The sequence below is a fragment of the Spodoptera frugiperda genome, chromosome 5, assembly GCF_023101765.2.
Source record: "Spodoptera frugiperda isolate SF20-4 chromosome 5, AGI-APGP_CSIRO_Sfru_2.0, whole genome shotgun sequence".
In the NCBI taxonomy this organism is placed as follows: domain Eukaryota; kingdom Metazoa; phylum Arthropoda; class Insecta; order Lepidoptera; family Noctuidae; genus Spodoptera; species Spodoptera frugiperda.
The window spans coordinates 6,889,467-6,912,499 of NC_064216.1; the positions used below are offsets into that span (position 1 = coordinate 6,889,467).

A 23,033-nucleotide genomic window follows, 5' to 3' on the forward strand; every position below is an offset into this window, starting at 1 on the left:
TTTTCCCACCTCGTCGAGTAGCACGATGGGCCGGTACGCGGACGGAGAGTCCGCAGGGCGCCCCGGCTTCTTCACAAGGACCAGTTTACCCACCTTCCATGATAGCGGGAACTGGCCCCTCTCCAAACATGCGCTGAAGAGACCAATTAGTCGAGGCCTGAGAGTCTCCGAAGCCAGGACCCACGCCTTGCCAGGCAATCCGTCGGGTCCCGGGGCGGTGTTCTTGGCGCCCATCCGGCGCACCGCCACTCTCAGCTCTGCCTCGGTCACTTCTGGTGCTGTGTCATCGTCGTCGTCGCTGTGGCCCGCATCGGGCACCGCAGGGGGCGGAGTCATGCACGGAGGGATGTAGCCCCTCTGTGATTGGGGGAACAAGGTGGTGACCACCTCCTCTACTACCTCTGGCCGGAGACTCTGTGTCAGCGGGGGAGCCTGTGTGCGGAGCTTGTCACGCACCATTAGGTAAGGGCGTCCCCACGGGTCTCTGTCCAGAGTCTCCAGCATCTCCTGGCGGGCCTGGTTTTTGGCCCGCCGGATTTCCGTTTTTAGGGCGTCTTTCGCCGCCTTGTACCCCTCATATAACTCCGCCTCTCTAGCTTCCGCGTCCGGTGGACGGATACGAAGCCTGCGGTGCCTAGTGTACTGGCGTCGCGCAGCAACACACGCACTGCGCAGAGCAGCCAGCTCTTGCGACCACCAGTACATCTGGCGCTTCCGCTGTCCTGGACGGACCCGGGGCATCGCCACGTCACAAATCCTGTACATGGCGTCCTGGAGCCACCGTGCCTCCTCGTTAATGTCGGCAGGCCTGTCCGGTGGTATCACCCAGGCCTGCACGATGGCGGCTTCCAGGAATAGCTCCCGGTCCAGTTGCCTCAGCGCCCAACGCGGGCCACATGGGGCCTGTCTGACCGGTGGGTCCGCGGACTCAGCGGAAACATCGAACCGGATGTACCGGTGATCGGAATATGTCTCCACCTCCTCCATGACACACCAGTCGACGACACGCGGTGACAGAGCGGGGCTCGCGAACGAAATGTCCACAACCGATTCACCCTGCATCCGCACACACGTGGGGACAGAACCCCGGTTCAGGACGACTAGGCCTGTCTCCAGAGCCCAGTCTTCCACCATCCTACCCCGCGTGTCAGTGATCCGGGAACCCCAAGCCAGATTCTTGGCATTGAAGTCCCCGAGGACAAGCACGGGGAGGGAACGGAACCCGACGACGACGTCAACCAACTCCCTCAGGGAGTTGTGGAACTCGGCGAGAGTTCGGTTCGGAGAGAAATACACGCCCACCACAGCGATCTCTCCGAACCGTGCTGCGACACAACCCCGGCCTCTTTGAGCACCCTCAAGAGTCGGGGTACCGGCGGCGGCCGACGAGATGATGGTCACCGAGCCATCCAAGTCCGCCACCCAGTGATCCCTGGGCGGGACGAAATAGGGCTCGGAGACCACGGCGATATTAATCGACCACTGCGCCATGCTCTGGAGTAGTAGGTCCTGAGCGGCAGCGCAGTGGTTGATGTTCGCCTGGAGGAGGCGTAATGGAGTCACTATTGACAATCCATCACGACCTCCTCGGCGGCATTACAGCCGGCAGCGGCCGCGGCGACAGCAGCAGTAGGGGAAGCGGTTGCTACTGCAGTGGCGGCGGCGGGAACGACGGCGGTGGCGGAGGGCCTAGCCTTGCCCCTGGTTTTGGCAGGAGGGGAGCAGATTCTGCTCCCGGCCCGGTGATTGGCCGGCTTACCAACTGTCGCGCATGCTTGACAGTGTAGCGGGGCGGAGCACGAGCCGGCCCTGTGACCGGGCTGACCGCAGCGGAAGCAGCAGTCACTGCGGTCCACCTCTGAGGTGCACTTAACGCTCACGTGGTGACCCACGTGGCAACGGTAACACCTCATAGGCCGAGGCTCGAGCAGTTTGACCTGCGCCGAGACCCAGCCCACCAGGAGCCTTCGACCCTCCTTTATTTTCTTAGCCGCTGAGACGGGGCAGCTCACGACAACCGTTCGTAGCCCCGAATTGTCTGCACGGATGGTGCCTGCCTTCACCTGGTCTGCAGGGCACCCTCCCGTTCTGGCTACAGCAGCCACTATCTCCTCCGCCGTTACGGAGTCGTCCAGGCCCAATATGCGCAAGTCTAGGCACTTGGTGGGCCTGGACACGCGAGCCTCGTCGGTCCCGAGACACGCCCTGAGCCTTTCGGCAAGAGCGTCAGCGGATGGACTGCTGTCCGCACCGGGGACCTCCAGTAGGCGGGCTCCAGTCGCCGTGACTTTCATCGAAAACCCGTCTGGGGCCCCGTACTCCGCAGGATTTACCGCCGCCTTCAGCTTGGCGAGGACGTCGCCGTACGTGACGCCCCTTTTAACCGCGTCCGGCTGTAGCGTTATCACTACCGCCGCGGTTTTAGGGGCGACAAGCATTGCCGCAGCGCGCTTCTCCTTGCGCCGCTGCTGCCGCCGCTGCCGCTGTTCCTTTTTGCGGCGCTTTCGTCCCTCCTTGGCGGCCCTCCTAGCCTCTCCAACCACGTGCCATTGGCCGCCATCAGCAGGAGAATCTGAGACTGGGGTAGGCTCTACTCCGGTTGGGGCAACAGCCGGCTGATTCACTGTGCCCCTGCGCCTACGACCTATCGGCGCCTTGGCAGCCGGTGCAGCCGGAGCCTGCGCTGGCGAGGCTACCAACTCTCTCGCCGGCGGTTGGCCTTGAGCAGAGCGGCTTGACTGACCAGAATTGGTCGCCGCTGCAGCTGCAAAGGTTTTTGGTGCTCTTTGACTCGCTGCTAGTGGGGGGCGGAGGATCCTGCCCTCCAGCACGTCAAAACGTTGCTGGAACGCAGCCATTTCCCGCCGCACTAGGCCGATCATGTCAGCCTCCGTTGACTGTGAAGGCTGGCCTCGACCTCCGCGAGCAGCGGCGAGCTCGGCCTTAGCCGACCGAAGCTCGGCCTCCATAGCCGCATTGGAGGCTGTCAACCGGGCCATTTCCCGCCGCATCTCCCCCAGCTCTTTTTGCAAGGCGGTCATCTGCCGCCCTGCTGCTAAAGGCGCCCCGTTTTGCCGAGCGGCCTTCATAATAGTCGCCTTCGCGTGTCTCAGCACTCCGTTTCGGGCGTTCTGGGACTTCTGTCCAGCCACCATACGGAGTGCCTCCATAACCGCCTTGCGAAGGCTGACCTCGCCAGTTACACCAACATTCTGGCCTACTGAGTCCTCACCACCAGACACCTCCATTTCAGAGGAGTCGGCTTCCGTTGGTTCGGCCTGAGTAGTGGGTACCAGCCTTTCACTGCCCTTTCTTTTACCCCTTCCCCGCGAAGCCGTAGGGATCTTAGGGGCTGGGGCCTCCTGCTCGTTGGAGGACGGCCCTCGACCCTCCTCCATCCTGGGACGTTTAAACGTCCCCTTTTCGGGCGCTGCGAGCTCACGCTGCGCAGTGAGCAAGCGCCAGATGCGGATGAGGTATCGGACTCAGAGCCCGACACCCTCCGACTTGGGCCCGTACGGGCCCAAGGGAAACAGAGCCACTCCGGCTCTCTCCAGCAACAGCAAGCGAGCTGACCTCACTTGCCCTCTCCTCCTCATTCGATGGTGGTTTTAAAAAGGTTTTATTTTTTGACTTCTCCATATAAGTCCCACGAGTATGGGGGAAATAAACGGTCCGCCCAGGCAGTGCCCCCTGTACCTGGGTAAGTGTACATTTAGTACTCAACTAGAGGGTCCACCGGTCCCCTAGCTGGGGGTGCGCTCGCGACTGACATACTCCTCAGCCATGCATACCCTCGCCGCGCACCAGAACTTGGTATTGGAGGAATTTTTTATAGAGGTTATCTTCCTCGCGGTCCGGGCGACCAAGCCAAGACCGTCGTCCCGTTCCAAGTCATGCAACCATGAACTCTTCCCGGATTACGACTTCGACGGCTGCAGTCGAGGCACTACTTGTGTCCCGATGCTACTCGTTGGCAGGGTGAATGCACAACGAGCACCGCCCTTGTTTCTCCACCACGTTCTCTGCTAAACTCAGAGAAACGGGCGGAAAAACGTCCCCACGGAAGCACAGGCCTCGTGCCAACACAAAGCCCGCCGCCTCCAGAACCCATCCTGGGTTCGCCCGCCCCGTCCAGAAGTTAGCTACGGGCAATAGCCACTCCAACCCTATCACCCCCGTTAGGGAGACTATCACCCGTACCCAGGGTGCACCACGGGGAGGTCTTCTGGCACCGCACCCCACGTCGGGGAAGCCTGCCAAACTATTCAGCAACTCCAGACGGCTTCAGAATCAGCATAGCTATTCCGCTGCATTTTTTTATTTGCAATCCATTTCCAATCCTATATTAAAGTACTTAAAGCAGATTTTGAAAGAAGATTTTTACATTGCCTCGTCAAATCAAATAATAGTATTTCTATAACCTTTTCACCAACCATGCACTTATTAGAGAAAATGGAAATTCACTATTAGTTTGTCCCACAGTTTGGATTGAATCAGCAGTTAATTAACGAGGAAACCATATAAAAAAACCGGCCAAGTGCGAGTCGGACTCGCTCATGAAGGGTTCCGTAACAGCAAGTAGATGACATAATATAAAAGTTGTAAAATAACTTGGTTTTACATAGTGTTTGTATGAACGACAAATTTATATTTGCGGTTTTTGAAAATGTTTTATTTCTTAAAAACTAATAATGATATCTCGTTCAAACCAATTTTCGTTGTTAGTTTCCATTGAAATCTACAGCATATATTTTTTTCAGTTTTCTCACTCTCTTATTTTAAAAGTTAAAGGGGGGGGGGGGGCACATTTTTCCACTTTGGAAGCGTCTAACTTTCAAACGATTAATTTTGACGAAAAGTGGTTTTAGGAACCTTAATGTCTTTTTTAAAGACCTATCCATAGACACCCATCACGGATATGTTAGATGAAAAAAATTTTTTTTTAATCAGTTCCATGTATTGAGTTCCTTTAATTTTTAAATTTATTAATTTTTATTCAAAATTCTAATAGCGGTTACCAAAATACATCAACCTACAGAGTTCCAACTATGTAGGCCCAACATTTTCTGAAATAAATGGCTGTGACATACGGACGGACGGACGGACGGACGGACGGACAGACAGACATGACGAATCTATAAGGGTTCCGTTTTTTGCCATTTGAGTACGGAACCCTAAAAATGTACCTACATTTTTATGGTAGAAGGCATACGTCCCTTCCACCTAGAAGGCACACTAATTAAGACCAAGAACTATTTCACGACGTTATAATTATATAATTCATATACCGACATGAACTATAGAAGAATCAGGCGCAGTCACCAAGTAATTAATAGATCGGTTCGAGATCGCTTCGTAATTGGACGACTCTCGAGCCGCGAATTGATTGCTTCATATAAAAAGGTGTTGATAGATGGCGCCACGAGAGCTTTTGAATATTAATGGGTGTCACTGAAGTGCTTTTGTCTGGTCGCGTGTAAAAAACCTCGCCTTAATAGAAAATTGGGCATGAATTTATGTGACTTCATTATGCTCAATACTTACTCGTATTTATTGAATGTTTTTATATTGTAAGGCTCGTGTGCGTTGCTAGAAATGTGATTTTTATAAAAATGTAACCCTAAGAGATGTAGGTCTTAGGAATAAATGATTAGCGAAACAAAAACTATAATTAGATGACCATTTACTCTACAATTTCAAATATATTCCGTATAATAATTGCGTTTGAGCTCAATATTTTAGACGTTTCTAACTTTAGTGCTCTACAAGATGAATAATAATTCCCCTGAATAACGTTGTTAGAGGTTTATGGACGTTCCGCTTAGAGTTACCGGAATGCTTATGTCAAATGTTACCGAATATTATCTGCCCCAAACTCGTAATGGCCATCGGCGAGTTGGCACACACCACAGAGAATAGACGTGACTTTCCAAATTCAAACTATCCCGCAGAGCTTTATATTACGAGCAGTCAGAGCCACCGACGTACTTTGAACATTAAACAGCTGTATTAATTTGGCCACAGTTCTATTGACACACAAGTCCAACTGTACCTACGTACACAAGTTTTCAGGGATCAAAGTTACAGTACCGTGTTACATATTCTCGGGTCAACGACATGAATAATGTCCACCTCAATTCCCTACCAACAACGTAGAATTGTAGACATTCCAATTTAGTTGGCTTAAATCAAATCCATTTCGAAATCCGTAACAATGAAATGCTTTTAAAACCATTAAACAGTGAAGTACATTGATCAAAGGGCTGCAGGATAGGGTGAGCGGACGTGGACTGTCCCCGTGCTAGACATCGCCCGCGTCGCCGGCGCGCGACGAGACACGCCGGCCGCACCGCACGGAACTCAATCATTAGTGTGCTCACTCAATGTGAAAGCGATTTTATCCTCGACGACTCCGCCCCTTTGAAACTGGCGCAATATTGTCGAAAGCAGGAAAACATTTTACGAAAAAAAATATTGCCAGAGACGCGGTGAAGAAAATGAGGACGGAATGCCAGGAGCCAATCGACCGAACGAGTCTCGGCGGCAATATGCTTCCGCGTTTACGTTATCGATGACGCTGTAGACGGAACAGCACCCGCTGTAAACGTAAACGAGCACGGAACGGGTTACACACTCCTACGCCCGCGGTTGTAAACTCGCCAGTCTGAAACAACTTCGTTACAACTCCGCTCTGTTTTGTTTCTGGGCTGCAATATTAGTTTTAGTCAGAAAGCTATTTTTCAACCCGCCGTCGAAAGGCTTGTAAAGTTTTGTAATTTAGTTAATTCGTACTCAACGTTTCGTGAAGCGCTCGTTCAGGTTCTTAGGTTGAAGACAGGGCTCGTAAAATATTGGTGAGCGAACAATACGACGATTGTTAAAACAACATCAATCGAGCAATCCCTCGGTATTGACGCGGGAGAAGTTATCAAATTAATTTATGCGGACTTGGAAATGTAAATAAACCGTCTGTTTCAATCGCGGAGTTTGCCAAGTAAAGTAGGGCGATGTAAGTAAAACATTGTGTTTGTGCGTAGGTGCTGATGTTCCCGGAGGAGGGCTGGGCTCGCAGCGCGTCCTCCTCCTACTGGACGCTGCAGCCGTGCTGGTGGCGCCGGTCGCGCTGCAAGGTCGTCGAGGTCGCAGGAACCAGGCGGTGAGTTACAACATTAAACCACGATTTATTAAAAATAGCTTTTGCCCGCACACACACATAGTTCCCAACACACACACACACACACACACACACACACACACACACACACACACACACACACACACACACACACACAAGAAATTACTTCACGCCTTTTATCCCCGAAGGGGTAGGCAGAGGTGCACATTACGGCACGTAATGCCGCTATGCAATGTACACCCACTTTTCACCACTTGTGTTATAAGTCCCATGTAATAGGGGGTGAGCCTATTGCCATATACTGGACACAATTCCTCCGTGCTACTGCCGAGAAATTTTCGAAAATCCGAAAAAGCCCAGTAATACTTTGCCCGACCCGGGAATCGAACCCGAGACCCCTTGTTCGGCAGTCGCACTTGCGACCACTCGACCAACGAGGCAGTCATTAAAAATAAACATACATTTATGTTCTTAGCTTTCTCTTCGAATAAAAGTGAATTTATCACATATGACCACAAATAGCATCGGTTTTATGTAGCTACAGACGTTATTGACACGTGTTCCACCCTCACTGCACTTTTACGAGCATACCACAAACACGAGGTACTTACCTAATGCAATAATGCATTTCAGTACGACTTTTCCTTATGTTGATCTACGTTACAAAAAACACGAATATTACCGTAATCAAGCCGCTAAACAGTGGGGTGCACATATTGCAGCGGGCTAAATGAAAAAATTAAAAGCGTTGTTTTTAAAAAATCTTAAACAACGTTTTTTTAAGAAAACTGGGGTTTCGAGTGGAAAATATAATTAAGGTTTTCGCCACGGAGAGGAAACATTATATCATGTTTGTTGCACGTTAACGTGCTTTTCGCAATTAACCGGCGCGCCGTGGTTCAGGTGAGCGCGCTAAGCCGTTGTTTGACAAACGGCGGGAAGTGGTCGGCGCCACTATCGCGCGATCGCACTGAGAAGTGGCGCGAACGTGCCGTAAATAAAGATGGCGGATGCTAAAGGGCTTAGCGCGAATGAGGTGCTATTTATTATCACACCACTACAACATAAAGTATTTATTTAACGGGTACTGAACAGCTTTATTTTATAAATTAGATGGTCTCACGGGTGTTAACGATACAAAGTTCAGCAGTTTAACCGCTGTGTCGATGCGGAGCGTTAAACTGTTCAAACTAATGATCAATATCAGTTTGTAGCCACAATATTAGTCGCAGATGCCCGAAGTGCAGCTATTAGTGAAATGTATCCTCGTACCGGGGAAACTGTGGAAAACAAATTTGGTCGGAGAAAAACGTCGAAGCTACGACGCGACAGTTAAACGGAGCAGTTAGTGTTAACGATTATTGCCAGTCGTCCCACTATTTTGCGTAAATGAGATGTATCTCACGATACTCCTCACTGATAGCTTCGCTTCGTGCTTGCCTATTTCCAATGTAGATAAACCTCAGCCTGAAAGTTACGTTTATTATGTTTCCACAAAAAACATAATTGCCGACCAGCCGCGGGTCTTAATTGGGCTTTTGTTTATTTTAAATCGAGTAAAAAAGTATCATTTTACTTTTCTTTTGAATTCGTAATAATTGATGGCTTTGTTATTTTCATCATCCTTTAAAGCTTGGGTAAAATCTTTTTGTTTATAGTTTAAATTAAAGATTATCTGACCGAATCCTTCTTTACCGAGTCTGCGATTCGATGTGATTCCAATTCGATTACAATAACTTCCGTACTAGTGCCTATTTCGGAACTGCAAACACAGCCTCTAATTTTGGAAACGTCGATTTAATTTCGTTTAGTTGGAAGAAAGTAACGCCGGAGCACGCATAAAGGGATTTTAATTTGGTGGTGGGTAGTCGGAGGCGAGAGTGTTCAGGGTTATTATAGGGCGGTGGCCATTACAGGGCCGTTAGAGCCTCAGGAGGTACGTGTTGGATTCGCGCCCTACTAACTGGGATACGTGACCGGCATACGGAGTCCACAACCTTCGCAAATGCATCAGGAAGACTCAAGTTTCTAACTTTACACGTGACTTTTTCTCTTCAAATTAGTTTGCGTAACTTGACAGGCCTTTGACAGTTTGCTCGTTCACTCTCCAATGGGAGGACAATGTCATTACGGGAGGTGGGCGAGTTTGTTTTCGTCGAAAAGTCGATATTCGTGTTTGGCCGTATAATAATAGTAAAAGCGTCGAATAAATCCGTGGAAGTAGATGGCAATATTTCTTCGTACAACGTGTCCAATGTGGTAGAGCAAATAATTCGTACGGGTAGTAGTTATGAGGCAGTCGAGCGGAGATAAATCTCTCGTGTCTGTGGGGTATTACAAGGTGGCTGTGGGCTAAGGTGAACGTCGCCGTCGCGCAGAACTCGAACTAATTCTTGCCGCGGTGACAAACGGTCGGTGACGTCACACGGTCACATATTATCTGTCCTATGAACACCGAAATATATGTCTGTACTTGTTCATGTTTTATAAGTTGTATCTATCTCTATTATAGTCCTAAGGACTTTATTTAGCACAATAACCTACCGACAGATTGCCTACCAGCGGTAGAATTTTGACATAAGCTCCATACAAAATATGTCAAAATACTACCGCTGGTAGGCAAATCTACCGATTGGTAGGTTAAAATAGCTTACTACAACTCAGCAGCTGATAGTTACTAAAATAGGTCAAGCGAGGCCTGTCTTGACATTCTTCTTTTTAATAATCTAGATTTACCGTAGTCTTGTTAGATTTGGTTGAAACTGTGTAATTGTTACAGGCACAGCACCCACGCCCGGATGGTGATCAGCGGCGCCAACGCAGTCTACATCGTTGGCACTTTCAAGCACATGGGGACTGATGCCGACTTTAAGGTGAAAATCATTCACTACAGCAGACAGATTTACCTTCATATCTAAAAATCTCCTACTAACCTACTACTACAAAACCGAGCTGAACTTGTTGTCAGATATCAGTAGCTTACGATTATTGGTACAAATTTTCTAATCAATTATTATGTTATCGGCTTACTCACGTAACTGTTTGATGGGGAACTCGACTAGTTTCAAGCCATGCTATAGGCTCATATTCATGAGCAGCATTCTGCGACATGCAACGCGACAATCGCCGCCGCATGTAAGCCGATAACGTAATAATTAATTTAGTATGTCTCACGAAAGTTATAATAAAATCTTCGAATGACAGGTTGTTGCCTACTGGGATTGTTTTTGCAATGTTTGTATTTTACCATGAAGCAGTAAGTTATCAGTGTAGTACAAGTCTAACAGTTTCTTCCTTTGTCAACAGCTATATCTGACGACGAATGTGACGCAGGCTGACTTCAACATGGGCTACACCATGACAGGCACCCTGGAGCGTGGCTCCCGATCCTCGAACACCTTCCAAATGACGCACTTTGCCGTCCTACGCCGCTGCGATCATGATGCACATCATCTCAAGAATGCCTAGACACCAGTAGATAAAATAGGGGTGATGACAAAAAACTACTTTTCTGTACATCAGGTTATATTATAAACAAGAGACAGTTTTTAACGAAAACTAAAACTTACAACACTTGATAATTTAAGCCAAGGATACACTAGGGGACAAATTTAATGTCCCACGGTATGTAATGGCCACATGTCAAATTAAGTCGACCGATTTCGCCTGACATACGTACATATTTTGCCGCAGCAACGTTGATGTTACCATGTCGACCAACGCCGGCAACGTCGCGTTACTTCACACAATGTCGGTGGCGACAAGTGTCGCAGGACATTTGTCCCCTAGTGTAACCTTGGCTTTATTTATAATGTCCTATGATGGTGCCGAGGGGCATACTCCCGCATTTTTAAAACTGAACAAAGACCTAGCGAATTCTAAACTTAAATCCGTTTTCTTAAGAAGGTTTTTATATTGCAACAAAAAAAATCGTGTTTGTAATTTACCGAGTCTTATTTATCATACCCAGTCATCATCCCTATTACATGTCATAGAAATACCGACAGCCATTGAAACTGTATTTATTTTTGTAGAATAAAATACATGTGTATCGTAGATATTATTTTATAAACTGCCTTGACCCGTTTGTATCCTGGGTCAGTCAATTTACTCTGGAATTGAATCTGGTTAATGACTGAATTAGAGTTGCCCTCTAATTATGTAGGGTTGATTCAGCCAACATCGCCATATTTTGTAGACATATTTTAAAATATTTCCCAACTTTATACAATTATCTAAGTAGGTACATTTATACGTAAGCTTTTACAATTTCAACGGATAATTTCATTGGCTGTCGGTCTAAGGATATTTAAGCATTATTTGCGTATATGTATGCAATTAATCCGGTGAGCTTATTTATTAAGATTAATCAACGATACATATTTTACATCTGAAGCCATTCTAAATGTTGATCTCGTGTAGGTTGCTAGTCTTTATGTGTAAGTTATATTGCCAAGCGATATTGTGATCTCGAATCTTAGATGTTCGATTCTATGTACGTAGTCTTTTTCATATTCTGTGTCTAGATCCTAGTCGACGTCTAGATTTTTTCTAATTAGTATAATGTACGGCATGGAATACAGTTGTAGATGTAAATAATTTAATTTTAACATGTACAGCCGCTTCTAGTGATAGTTGTAGAAACATGTGATTATTTTTATATAAAAGTTCTAGTTTCTAAATTTTAGTCATTACGTAGGAATTAATTGTCTAACTGTATGTTTTTCTATTGTGTAGTCGATTACAATGTCACAATTTGTAAGGGTAACTTAGACTAAGTAGGGTGTAAACTTCGTGTTTTGACGTAAGCCCCTTTGTTTACTAAACAATGTAAAATTTAAGACCGGGAGTCACACGTACCTGTTCGAGAACATTGTGTAATTAAAATGTAAGCGAAAAATAATTTGCGATATTTTGTAAGACTAGCGCATTTACTTTTTTTAAAGTTTCCAGTTCATCGAAAACATTTTTCATAAGTTGGACGAAATTGATTTAAAAATGGTTGTGAGCGAGGTATTTTGATGCCCCTCTTCGGTTCGGTGGGCAAAATATTAATATATTGGTCCGCCGTGTATCGACCGGACCTTACCGGGGCTACCCTACTTCATACCGGGAACATTTTGTTTACGATCTGTGCCACGTTAGTAACGTGTGTTGCTCTGAACCCGTGGTAAGCCCAGCATATTGGTGTGATTGTACCTTTACGCGGCTCTTCAGTTCGCCGCACAACCCTACCGCTAAGTTCCTCTGTCAAAAGTATCTTACTAAGTACTTAAGTTTAATTAGACTGTAACTATAAGTACGTGTTAACGATAAGATGTTAAGTGTAAAAGGGTGGTATAACACAAACGTCCAGTATCGCACTCCCTCCAGTGTTTACACACATCATTTTTGTACAAAGTTACGAGTGTTTTATCACTACTATTCGACTATATTTACTAGTGTACGGTAGAGTGCATTTAACAGATTTTACTCGCCTCATAATCGTGAATTTTATACAACCCAATGTGGGAAATGAAATTGCTGACTCATGCCAATTCGATGGTCAATTTTACCGAAATCCTTTGAACTATGCGTTGCAATAAAATTGAACTTTAACACTTTGAAATAAATCTTCGATTCCCATATCTCTGCTGCGTTCCTAAATGACGAGTGAAGTCTGTTAATATTCTGCTTTCATCATCCATTTTAATATCAAGTAGTTCTATTGTCATTAGAGAACATAACCAATGCATACTTACCTAGATCTTTTTCACTCAATTGCTCTGATTTTACATTAGGTGCATTGTATTGTATTCGTAAAGAAATCTTAAGGTACTTTACGAAAATCATTTATGCAATTAGTTAATACGCTAAAATCTCGAGATGTTCCCTGGAGAACAAAGTATTATCGTCCGATGAATGACAAAATCTCTACACTCAAAATCTTCTTCACTCCGCGTCTCTAGATTAACTGGTCCTTTAGAAATAATTTATTTATTAATATCTGCCACATAGCGAAAACTAATCTGCAATGATAATATTGTTGTCTCAACATAAATATGCAAATGATTCGGTTACAAATCCCTCTTGGGAGTGAAACCGTTTCCCTCCTTAAGTATTGGCCTCACGATCCTTATTGGCTAAGGCTGGGTGTCCACCTGCGGAGATGAGGGGGTTCTAACATCCAATTCCTTTTCAAAACATTGGGACACGTGTACAAATGTCCTTGCATCCAAAAGGATGGCCGTATGCCAATAGCATGTCCTGTCCTGTCTTGAATTGGCAAACATTTGTTTCACATTCAAATGGTTGGAAATCTAAAAATTTGGTTGTGAGTCTTTGTGTGTCGTACCTTTACATATATCTACTGCTTTTCCCTCGCTCATCTATTCATAACTTCTCTTTACCCTATCTATAAATGTATTTAAATTACGTATTAGTGTAAAGCAAGTGCCAAAGACAATTTAGGGAGCTTTTATGATAAGTTTCGATTTGATATAAGTGATGATGTAAATATAATAAAATTCGCTTCAAATTTTGAATGTTGTCTTTCGTATATCGAGATGACTCCAATAAATTGTATCGAAAATTAAACATGTATTTCATTTGTCTCCTTTAACCTTTCAGCAAAAAAGTATTTAAAATTACAATGTAATCATTAGATATTATATTATAACTGCACGGTTGATGCGGTGGCTGCCGCGCAACGTGTCGCGGTTCGATTCCCTCACAGAACAACTTTTTGTAAACTTAATTTAAGTCAAAAGTCAAAATCATTTATTTCAAATAGACCAGGAAGGCACTTTTGAACGTCAAAGCAAATTATGTGAACTTATAAGTTTGAAAACGTACCCACGACGCAGAAGAAAATTATGGGGAATCAATGTTATGTTTAAAAAAAAATAAGGCACTCAATCACCAAGACGTCCATCTACTACTAAACATAGGCCTCTCCCAATAACTTCCAGTTCGTCTGGTTGAAAGCACCAAATATGAAATAAAAAGTTTAAAATGGTTTTTTCATAAGCCGGCCGGCACTACCGGCACGGTTGCGTCATAACAGATTAAACCAGCCGGCCCGTCACCGCTATCGTGCCGGGACATCGCCGGCACCGGCTCGTTCACGGTGCCTGATACCAAACGACCGTTGAAACCTAGTCTTGGTTTATAGAAATTTAAAACGACAACGTCTACCGTATTGTATTTATTAATGTTCAAATTTTATTGCAAGTATAGTTTTAACACTGAGAAAATTCAAAAATCGAAATAGAACACCCAAGTCCGGTAACAAACCCAAAGCCCTTTGCTCAAAATTATATTTGCAAGTACCAATGTGGCGAAAACTGATACAAACCAAATTGCCGTACATAACTATGTATAGTAGTAAACTTGACGAAATTAAATACACCAGGAAGTCAGAACTGACATTAGATCCCCACAGTTTCACCGTGCGGTCGCACATGACATGCGGAAACGTTTCACTGCCGCCTCCACTACGTATATTGTGAGCTCTCCCACTACTTCACTCAGTACCGACTGAGCCCTCGTACCATGTTCACTGACAAAGTAGTGCTCATCACTGGAGCCAGCTCAGGGATAGGAGCTGCCTGCGCTCTTGCCTTCGCTAAGTCATCAGCCACACTATCACTAGTAGGACGAAACCTAGACAACCTAAATAAAATCGGACACCTCTGCGAGAAACTAAACCGTATAAAACCACTCCTAATAGTTGCAGATGTAACATCAGACACTGACCTAGATAAAATAGTAGAAGAAACAGCAAATAAATTCGGAAAAATAAACGTTCTAATCAACAATGCCGGGATAAACTCCGTGCCCGAAACACATTCGTCAGCAGAAACTTACGACCGAGTTATGGCGACGAATCTACGTGCCACGTACCTGCTCACTACTAAAGCGACACCGTACTTACTCAAAACGAAGGGGAACGTCGTAAATATTTCCAGTATCCTGTCGAACAAACCGCTGCCCATCATGACGCCATACTGCATGTCCAAAGCAGCCATCGACATGCTGACGAAATGTACAGCATTGCAACTTGGCCCACGAGGAGTGAGAGTCAATGCTGTCAATCCTGGACCTGTGAAGACAGAAATGTTTAGAAGAGGAGGCATGACTGACACAGACTGCGATAGGATGTTTGCTGGAATAGAAATGAGCGCTCCTTTGAAGAAAACAACAAAAGGCGAAAATGTAGCGGAACTAGTGATGTTCCTAGCGAGTGATAGAGCAACTTGTATCACTGGAAGTTGCTTCGTCATCGACTGCGGACTCATGCTGGGCGATGCCGGCAATTTGTGATTGATGAATGCATACAAAAATCTTAATATACGGAACATCATAACATCATGTTCGCTGTGTCTGAAATTCATTGTGTTTACGTTGCTAAAACCACCCCAAACTTTCCGTGCTTGCAAATATTCTGTGATAAGTTTGTTGAAACTTAAATGTCCCAGTGATGTTCGCCAGAACAAAGGCTTAAGAATATTAAAATATGTGGCGCGGTGTATCGAGCCTCATAATAAACAAAAGGCCCACAGAACGTACTACTGATAAACAGTGCTAGATGTTCCCTCGAGTTTCATTGAGGCTCGTTTAGATTGCACCGACAATTACATTCCAGTGTTTTCCCTTGAATATCTGTTCTTTTCTGGTAATGGAGGGCAATATATTTACTTATCTGGAATACGTAATCCTTCCCCAGGTGGGTCGCTAACACCGTGTTATCTTGCGTTAATTTCCCGCGCATTATCTTCTCGCAAATTGATTGTGCTCCCTGCAGCGGCACTGAAAATTAAATTATAAATAATATCGCCGGGAACGTTAATGCTTGCAAAAATTACCTAGCCTTTTATCTCGGTATTAATCTCGCAGAAAAATCTTGTTACGAGGAAGAAAATTCCACCGGTATTTTCTTTAGTGTTGTTAAGATAGTGTAGCTTAATTTTATACACAGAGTAAAAATGTTAGGAGTAGAATATTTAAACGTTAATATCCACATAGAGGATGTTCTAATTAAAGTTCTCGGATTCCTAGACTGTAACCGTAATAAAGTGTAATTTCCAGCTACAAGTACGTAATCCGCAACAAGAGTAACCTCGTTAGGAGCGGGGCGGGGCGCGGCGGTGGGGGGGGGACCGGCGGCGTTATACGCGATTAATATAATTCCCTAATTTATACGCGGCGAACGTTACTGTACGGGGTCCCATTGTTATTGGGCCAAACCGCGGCTTTCAATTACGCGCCGCCACTCACACAGATATTACTTTGCTCTCGTCGCACGATCCGAACTTTGTCAACGACTCAACGACTCAACGACTGCTGTAATTATCTTTCTTTCCGTGCTGCTGTTGATTATTGCGTGTTTATCGGTTTCTCATCACGTTTAATGGGGATTAAGTGCCGCGGTTCCTTCTGCCACATGTTGCTTTACTTCGAAATTCGTTTTAAAGAGACCAAGTGGATTTTCTTCTCCGTTTTTATAAGCAAAAAATAAAAACATATCAAATCTTGTAAAACAAAATTAATATTTTATTATGCTGATTATATCCACCCACAACTTAAACCTTTGCTGGCATATTATAAACCGAATGTAAATGACTTACCTATCTATAGCTATCTATGGCATTATTCCAAAGAGATAAACAAATTACTAAATAGAATCTTCGACGCTATTATGGTATAAACAACCTCGATACAAAGATAAACTTTAAGCGCGCTTTATAAAGGTTTACTTGCAATTTGCTTAGACAATGCACTTAGGAGTCGTACGTGTCACGTGCGGGGTATAAACAGGGAGTCATGCGATTAGAATAGTAGACACCAGCACGTCAAACTACCCCATTCTGTTAATAGGATATTCAAACTTAACACTTCAAGTTAAGGTTGAAAATCACTAAATTATTTTAATGTTTTCGGGTAGCTTTACATGCGCGTGTCTGTCATAAATGTACCAAAAAGCCTTGGACTCACGTCGATATCGTTACTTCAAACATTTGACAGTTACTACGTATTACTTTATACTCTGTAACTAGTTGAGAATAACGTTTAATATGCAGTTCGATGCATTTGTTATTTGTTAGATGCGACTTCGAGGCAAGTTGGTTAGATAAAGGATTTATTTAAACTTTAAAGCTTAAGTTTGTTGTTGTTTATTTGTATTTAAATGGGTATGAAGATGATTTTAGCGTAATAAAAGTGGAAATAGTTCCTTTTGTACCCACAAAGTTGACCTTAACAATTAGACCTAACTGCTTGACCTGACACAAAACAAAATTGTTTCCTGAAATTATAAGGTAACTATATCGCTCTAAGATCTAAATCTTATAATACGAATAGCAAAATTTTAAAACCTCAAACCTAAAAATTACCGACGAAAATACACACATCCACATTCGCTACTAAGTAAAGTAAAAACCGATACGAAATATAATAAATAAAAACTACATTGGTCATCGAATTTACCGGACACCTCGACACGGGTATATCAAAAAGGAATTACCACCCAAGTGTCAGAGTACCCAGGAGTGAAGGAAATGATCGGAAGTTGCACTAGGTCGTATTATCGGCCATCTACTTTTCAGAGCACGTCGGCCTGTCCTATTTGCTGACAGTAATCTTGAAGAGTTGCCAGCCCGAACCCGCACAAATATATTGGAACTCTTGGCCCCTAGAGACCGGCCACTGCCGTCCTAGGTGATCATTTCTTGTTTTGGCTCGACGTACACACGAAACTGAATCTTATGACTTAAGATAAAGAGTTTAGTTTAGCGGTTTAACAAGCTAATATTTGTTTTGATAGGAAAGGGATGTGCAATCGAAAGACGTCTATTTAAAGGGACAGCATATCGTTTTACTTGTAATTTGTATTGCGCGTGTTGGGAATATATAAGTTGCATCATCTACTCGGAACACTTTATGCATATGCATAGAGTTAATTAGAAGGAATACGGAGAATATTCCACAACGTTCCGACGAAAAGATAAATAAACAGCTTGATAACAATTCCATTTCCATTCGAAGTTGATTTTCGAGTCCATAAGCAGTCTCAGAGATGTTGCTTTGACTGAATTTCGAGGCGTCTTTCGTCTAAATATGCGGATTATTTAGATTCAGTGTACCTACACTCAATTTCATAAGTTCTCTCACTCTCAAGTTCATATGAGGCTATCTTAATGAGTTAAAGTAATTTTTAATAGTTGTGTAACAAACACCTTAGTCTTTAATTAGCTTAAGTGTTATTAGAATAGGAGTCTGGCATTGTGCCCAATCTAAAGCTAAGTAGATAATTGGGTACTCCTGTGCTTAAAATCCCACTGATAACGTATTAATACAGATTGTCTTTCGGGAATAATTACGATTTGTGCTTGTAATCCAACCCACGACATAAGAGAAAACTGTAGCATGTAACGTAGCAATATTCTTTCAAAATAAATCTCCAGATCGATTTCGATCCCGGTGGCCAGTCTAACTAGACTAGCCCACTACGCTGGAGATACTATGGTACACAAGTGCCCTCACTCTCTAAACTCGATGGGATAGCAGACCAACACGACCGAAGTTAAGCTTTTCGATGCACCCCTTCTTGACTCCTGACAAATAATGGTCATTATACTCAAAATATCACTAGTGACACGTTGCACAACAGTCGATCACCCAACCACTACACCGACCGTATAATCGACTTTCCAAATACTAAATAAAGAACCACTACACATGTAACCACCATAACTTACCCACTGACCTCAAAAGACTGATTATTTGCAAACACGGAACCCGTATCCCACAGGTGAAGAGCCCAGCAATAAAGAAGATCGCTCCCAATCATATTTTATCGAGTAAGCTATTTTTCTCGTGTGGATACTGTCCGACCTCCCTTCCTGTAAAACACCTCAATTTCCCTTTACTTACATGGAACGGCTTCTTATGATAAGGAGGTTGTAGTTTCTAAAAGCAAGTTACTTTGTAAGAAAACTTGTTCCCCGAAGACATGGGCAGAAGTGGGCATTTCTATATACATTCTTTAGGTATTCCTACCTATTCATTTGAAGAACATAAGCATTTCAAATATTTTTGAAAATAGTGTTTACTAACATTTTAAATATCCAAAAACTGATAGGCCTTTTATCTACCCCTTGCATTTTTTGATAATATTTTTATCTACATTTACGCTTTTATTTATATGGTTCAATAAATATTGACAAAATAAATATAGACTGCGAAAAAAAGTGTTCTGTTTAATTCCTGTTATCAAATATTTTTGATATGAAACATAATATTTTTTGATGCAAAGCCGTAGTTGAAAAGAAATCCTAACAGGTTCCATACAAGCATACGAGTTTAACGCGCGAAATAAAATTGATAGCCTATTTTCATACGAACCTAATTCGCAAATAAAAATGGCAAATGGTTCGGAACAAAAAAGCACTCATTCGTTGTTTTTATTCATAGCAGACCGACCGTGAACCCAAATATAAATGGTTGAATGAAATTTTGAAAGACCTATTCAACTGTGGGGCCTCAATAAATACAGAAATTGACAGACTGCTGCGGCCTGTACTGCATGATGTGTACATAGAGGTTTTTATACACGAAGTACATTAAAATAAAGAACGTTTTACGTAGATATTGACTGTTTAAAATAAAAAGAACATTTTTAATTTTATGCCCAAACTGCATAATTTACTTAATTAACAATACAGTACTATAAACTCAAACACGATACTTTTAATAAAGATAAAGTAAAAGGAAAACTCGACAAGTGATATTTGAAATATCAATGCCATGGTGTTCATAATATCTTAATCTGCATACGTTACATAAAATTATTTCAATATCTACAACCTATTAGTGGCCACTGCTGATCATAGCCTTTTCTCACACGGAGAATATAATTTGAAATTATAAGCCCAGACTTCCTCACGATGTTTTCCTTCACCATTTGTTAGTGGTGTCTAAATAATCTAAGAAAGTACATATAACTTGGAAAAAGTCACATTGGTACTTGCCGTTTCAAACCCGTATTCTCATACACGAGAAGCGGGCATCTTAAACCTCCTGCATGGCCACCACGACATTCGAATAAATAAAATCCAAGAATTCATCTTGAACAGTCCCACCCAAGACCAGTAGATCAAAGAGTGAGTCGGTGAGAGTAATATATGCTTGGTAAAAGTCACCCCAAACCGATCGTAAGTTACAATATAACCCGTAAAACTAACACCTTTGTTTTTCCGCTTGACCCTTCAGCACTGCGCGTGACAAATTTATTGACGATACAACGCACTTGCTACGTGGCCCGTAGAAACATACGACATATATAGAGATATATAAAGGTTTACCTTTATGTATATGGAAGAAGGACCAAACATTGAAGACTCCGAACATAGCTATGTTCACTCGTTCGTAGTACCGTAGCTAGGCTACTCAATTTTAAAACGCTCTCAAAAACTTTTTTTTTCTACAAATCGTAAATCGAACCTGCTACATTTTAAAGTGCAGAGACAATACGTGATATTTATCCCAGTGTAACTTAATATTGACAGGCATTTGAGCATTAGGTCGTCTGTCTGAGACTAAATAAGTGGTTCAAGATTAACAAAAAAAAATATATAATAATTAACTTTTTTAGTAAACCTTTGCCCCACAGAAGGATTTTCTCCTGCGTCGTCGGTGCGTTTACAAACATACAAGTTCACATACGCGTAACACAATTTGTGAATCACACAAAGAGTTGTTCCGTGCGGGAATCGAACCTATTACACGTTGCACGGTAGTCGATCACCCAGCCACCTCACCAACCGTGCAGTCAAAAATACGTAATTAAAAAATATGAAATAAAAATAAAATAAAAATAAAATAAAAATAAAATAAAAATAAAATAAAAATAAAATAATAATAAAATAAAAATAAAATAAAAATAAAATAAAAATAAAATAAAAATAAAATAAAAATAAAATAAAAATAAAATAAAAATAAAATAAAAATAAAATAAAAATAAAATAAAAATAAAATAAAAATAAAATAAAAATAAAATAAAAATAAAATAAAAATAAAATAAAAATAAAATAAAAATAAAATAAAAATAAAATAAAAATAAAATAAAAATAAAATAAAAATAAAATAAAAATAAAATAAAAATAAAATAAAAATAAAATAAAAATAAAATAAAAATAAATATAAAAATAAAAATAAAAATTAAATAAAAATAAAATAAAAATAAAATAAAAATAAAATAAAAATAAAATAAAATAAAAATAAAATAAAAATGCTTCTAGAATAATTATAGGACCACATTAAGCACGCATGATATGATATGGTGATTAATGCTCATTGCTTCTCCGTGTTAGAAGGGATCTTTGTCCAGGCAAAACAAGTATCTTATGTAATTTATATGATGCCAGTCACAGGGTACAATACTGAGAATTTCTATAAGCAAATAAATCGATAATATTAGTAAATGACCATCGTAAATACCTTTACTCCCACGCCAGTTATGTAAGTATAAGTGCCAAACCGACTACTACTTCAGACTAGTTGCTATTTCTGAGAAATGATCAAAAATGTATGAATGAACTTTGGACCGACCTTACAGCTGATCCGTCGTAGCCTTTGGCTGCTGAAATATTATTAGTTTAATGCGCCATAAAATATACTTCATAGTATATAAGTAGATTAATCAGTTACGAACCTATATTGATGGAATAAATATGTGTGATGGTACGATATTCGCTGGGTCAGCCATTATTAAAAAAAACAAATGACGTGTTCTCTTGCTTGATCCAAGTATTTTTTTTTTGACTGTCAATATGAAATAAAAGTTTGTTATCTCATAAAAAATATAAAAACAATAAAATAAATAATTATAAAAATGTTTAGATCTTCCCAATCCCCGATTCCTCAAAGGCCGTCAACGCACTCGTAACGCCTCTAATGTTTCGGGTGTCCATGGGCGATGACTATTGCTTACCATCTGACCCGTCTACTCGTTTACCGGCTTATACCATAAAACATAAGTATAAACAAACTACTACATTATCAACAATACAATACTAATCCCATAGTTTAAGACGCCTTCCTTTCCACCATATAATGTTATACCTATATACATATACGATCTCCAAGCTACGTCTGTATCAATCAAATATCGCTTTGAACACAAATCTATAAGCAATTACACGTTCGATTTTCCGTTCAGCCCCGTATAAATGAACGTTGCTGGGAGTAGCAGTAATTAATGTATTTGTAAGTTGATTAAATATGGACGGAATCGTATTACCGCTCAATGGAATAATAATTATAAGTACACTGTCTATCTGTAATGGTGGGTTTGTGTTGTTGGATTACTTAGTTACAAATGCATTTTGTACTCTTGTCGAGACAAAATAAACGTTATAATTAAAAAGACACTTTTTTTGTAAACGAGCACATGTGTCGCCTGATAGTAATCAATCGCCGCCAACCATTGACACCCGAAACACCAAAGGCGTTACAAGTGCGTTGCCGGCCTTTTGGGTGTTAAAAATTTCTCGATTAGGCCTAAAATTGGTTTTTTCTGTTTTCTATCTCATTAGTTATACCTAACATAAGTTAGGGTGTTCCATAGTTGAACCCTCTGCCCTACGTTTTCGGAAACAAAAGGCGTGATATCTGCAGCCACATCATTATAGAACTACATCAACGTATGAGTAATATCGTCCGTACGTGACGTTTCGCATAGAAATTACAACGCAAGCAATAATTCAATCAAACGAGGCTTAGCCCGCCTCTCCCGGTGTTTACCAAACATCATACAGTAACCCTTATCATATAGTATGACGACCTCTCACTCCCACACTGCATCTCTCTGACGTATTAATAATAACAATAATCATCAAAATCAACTTTCAAACGG

At 42.3% G+C, this 23,033-nt stretch overlaps 2 protein-coding genes across 3 annotated transcripts in view; both read left to right on the forward strand.

The window, feature by feature from the left end:
• Positions 1 to 13,714, forward strand: part of LOC118272021 (uncharacterized) — a 57,540-nt gene extending 43,826 nt beyond the window's left edge. For both annotated transcript variants that reach the window (XM_050693953.1, XM_035588312.2), the window contains exons 3-5: positions 7,041 to 7,159; positions 9,918 to 10,011; positions 10,445 to 13,714. In XM_050693953.1, the coding sequence (XP_050549910.1) occupies positions 7,041 to 7,159; positions 9,918 to 10,011; positions 10,445 to 10,606 (375 nt within the window). In that variant the 3' untranslated portion in view covers positions 10,607 to 13,714. The remainder of the gene's footprint in view (positions 1 to 7,040; positions 7,160 to 9,917; positions 10,012 to 10,444) is intronic.
• A 927-nt stretch (positions 13,715 to 14,641) lies between these two features.
• LOC118272022 (3-oxoacyl-[acyl-carrier-protein] reductase FabG) lies at positions 14,642 to 15,492 on the forward strand. The gene has a single exon (XM_035588315.2). The coding sequence runs from the start codon at positions 14,672 to 14,674 to the stop codon at positions 15,440 to 15,442; it is 771 nt and encodes a 256-aa protein (XP_035444208.2). The 5' UTR covers positions 14,642 to 14,671; the 3' UTR covers positions 15,443 to 15,492.
• The last annotated feature ends 7,541 nt before the right edge of the window (positions 15,493 to 23,033 follow it).

Excerpts from the sequence above, each read along its gene's own strand:
- LOC118272022 (XM_035588315.2), top strand. The coding sequence starts at position 14,672 with ATGTTCACTGACAAAGTAGTGCTCATCACTGGAGCCAGCTCAGGGATA.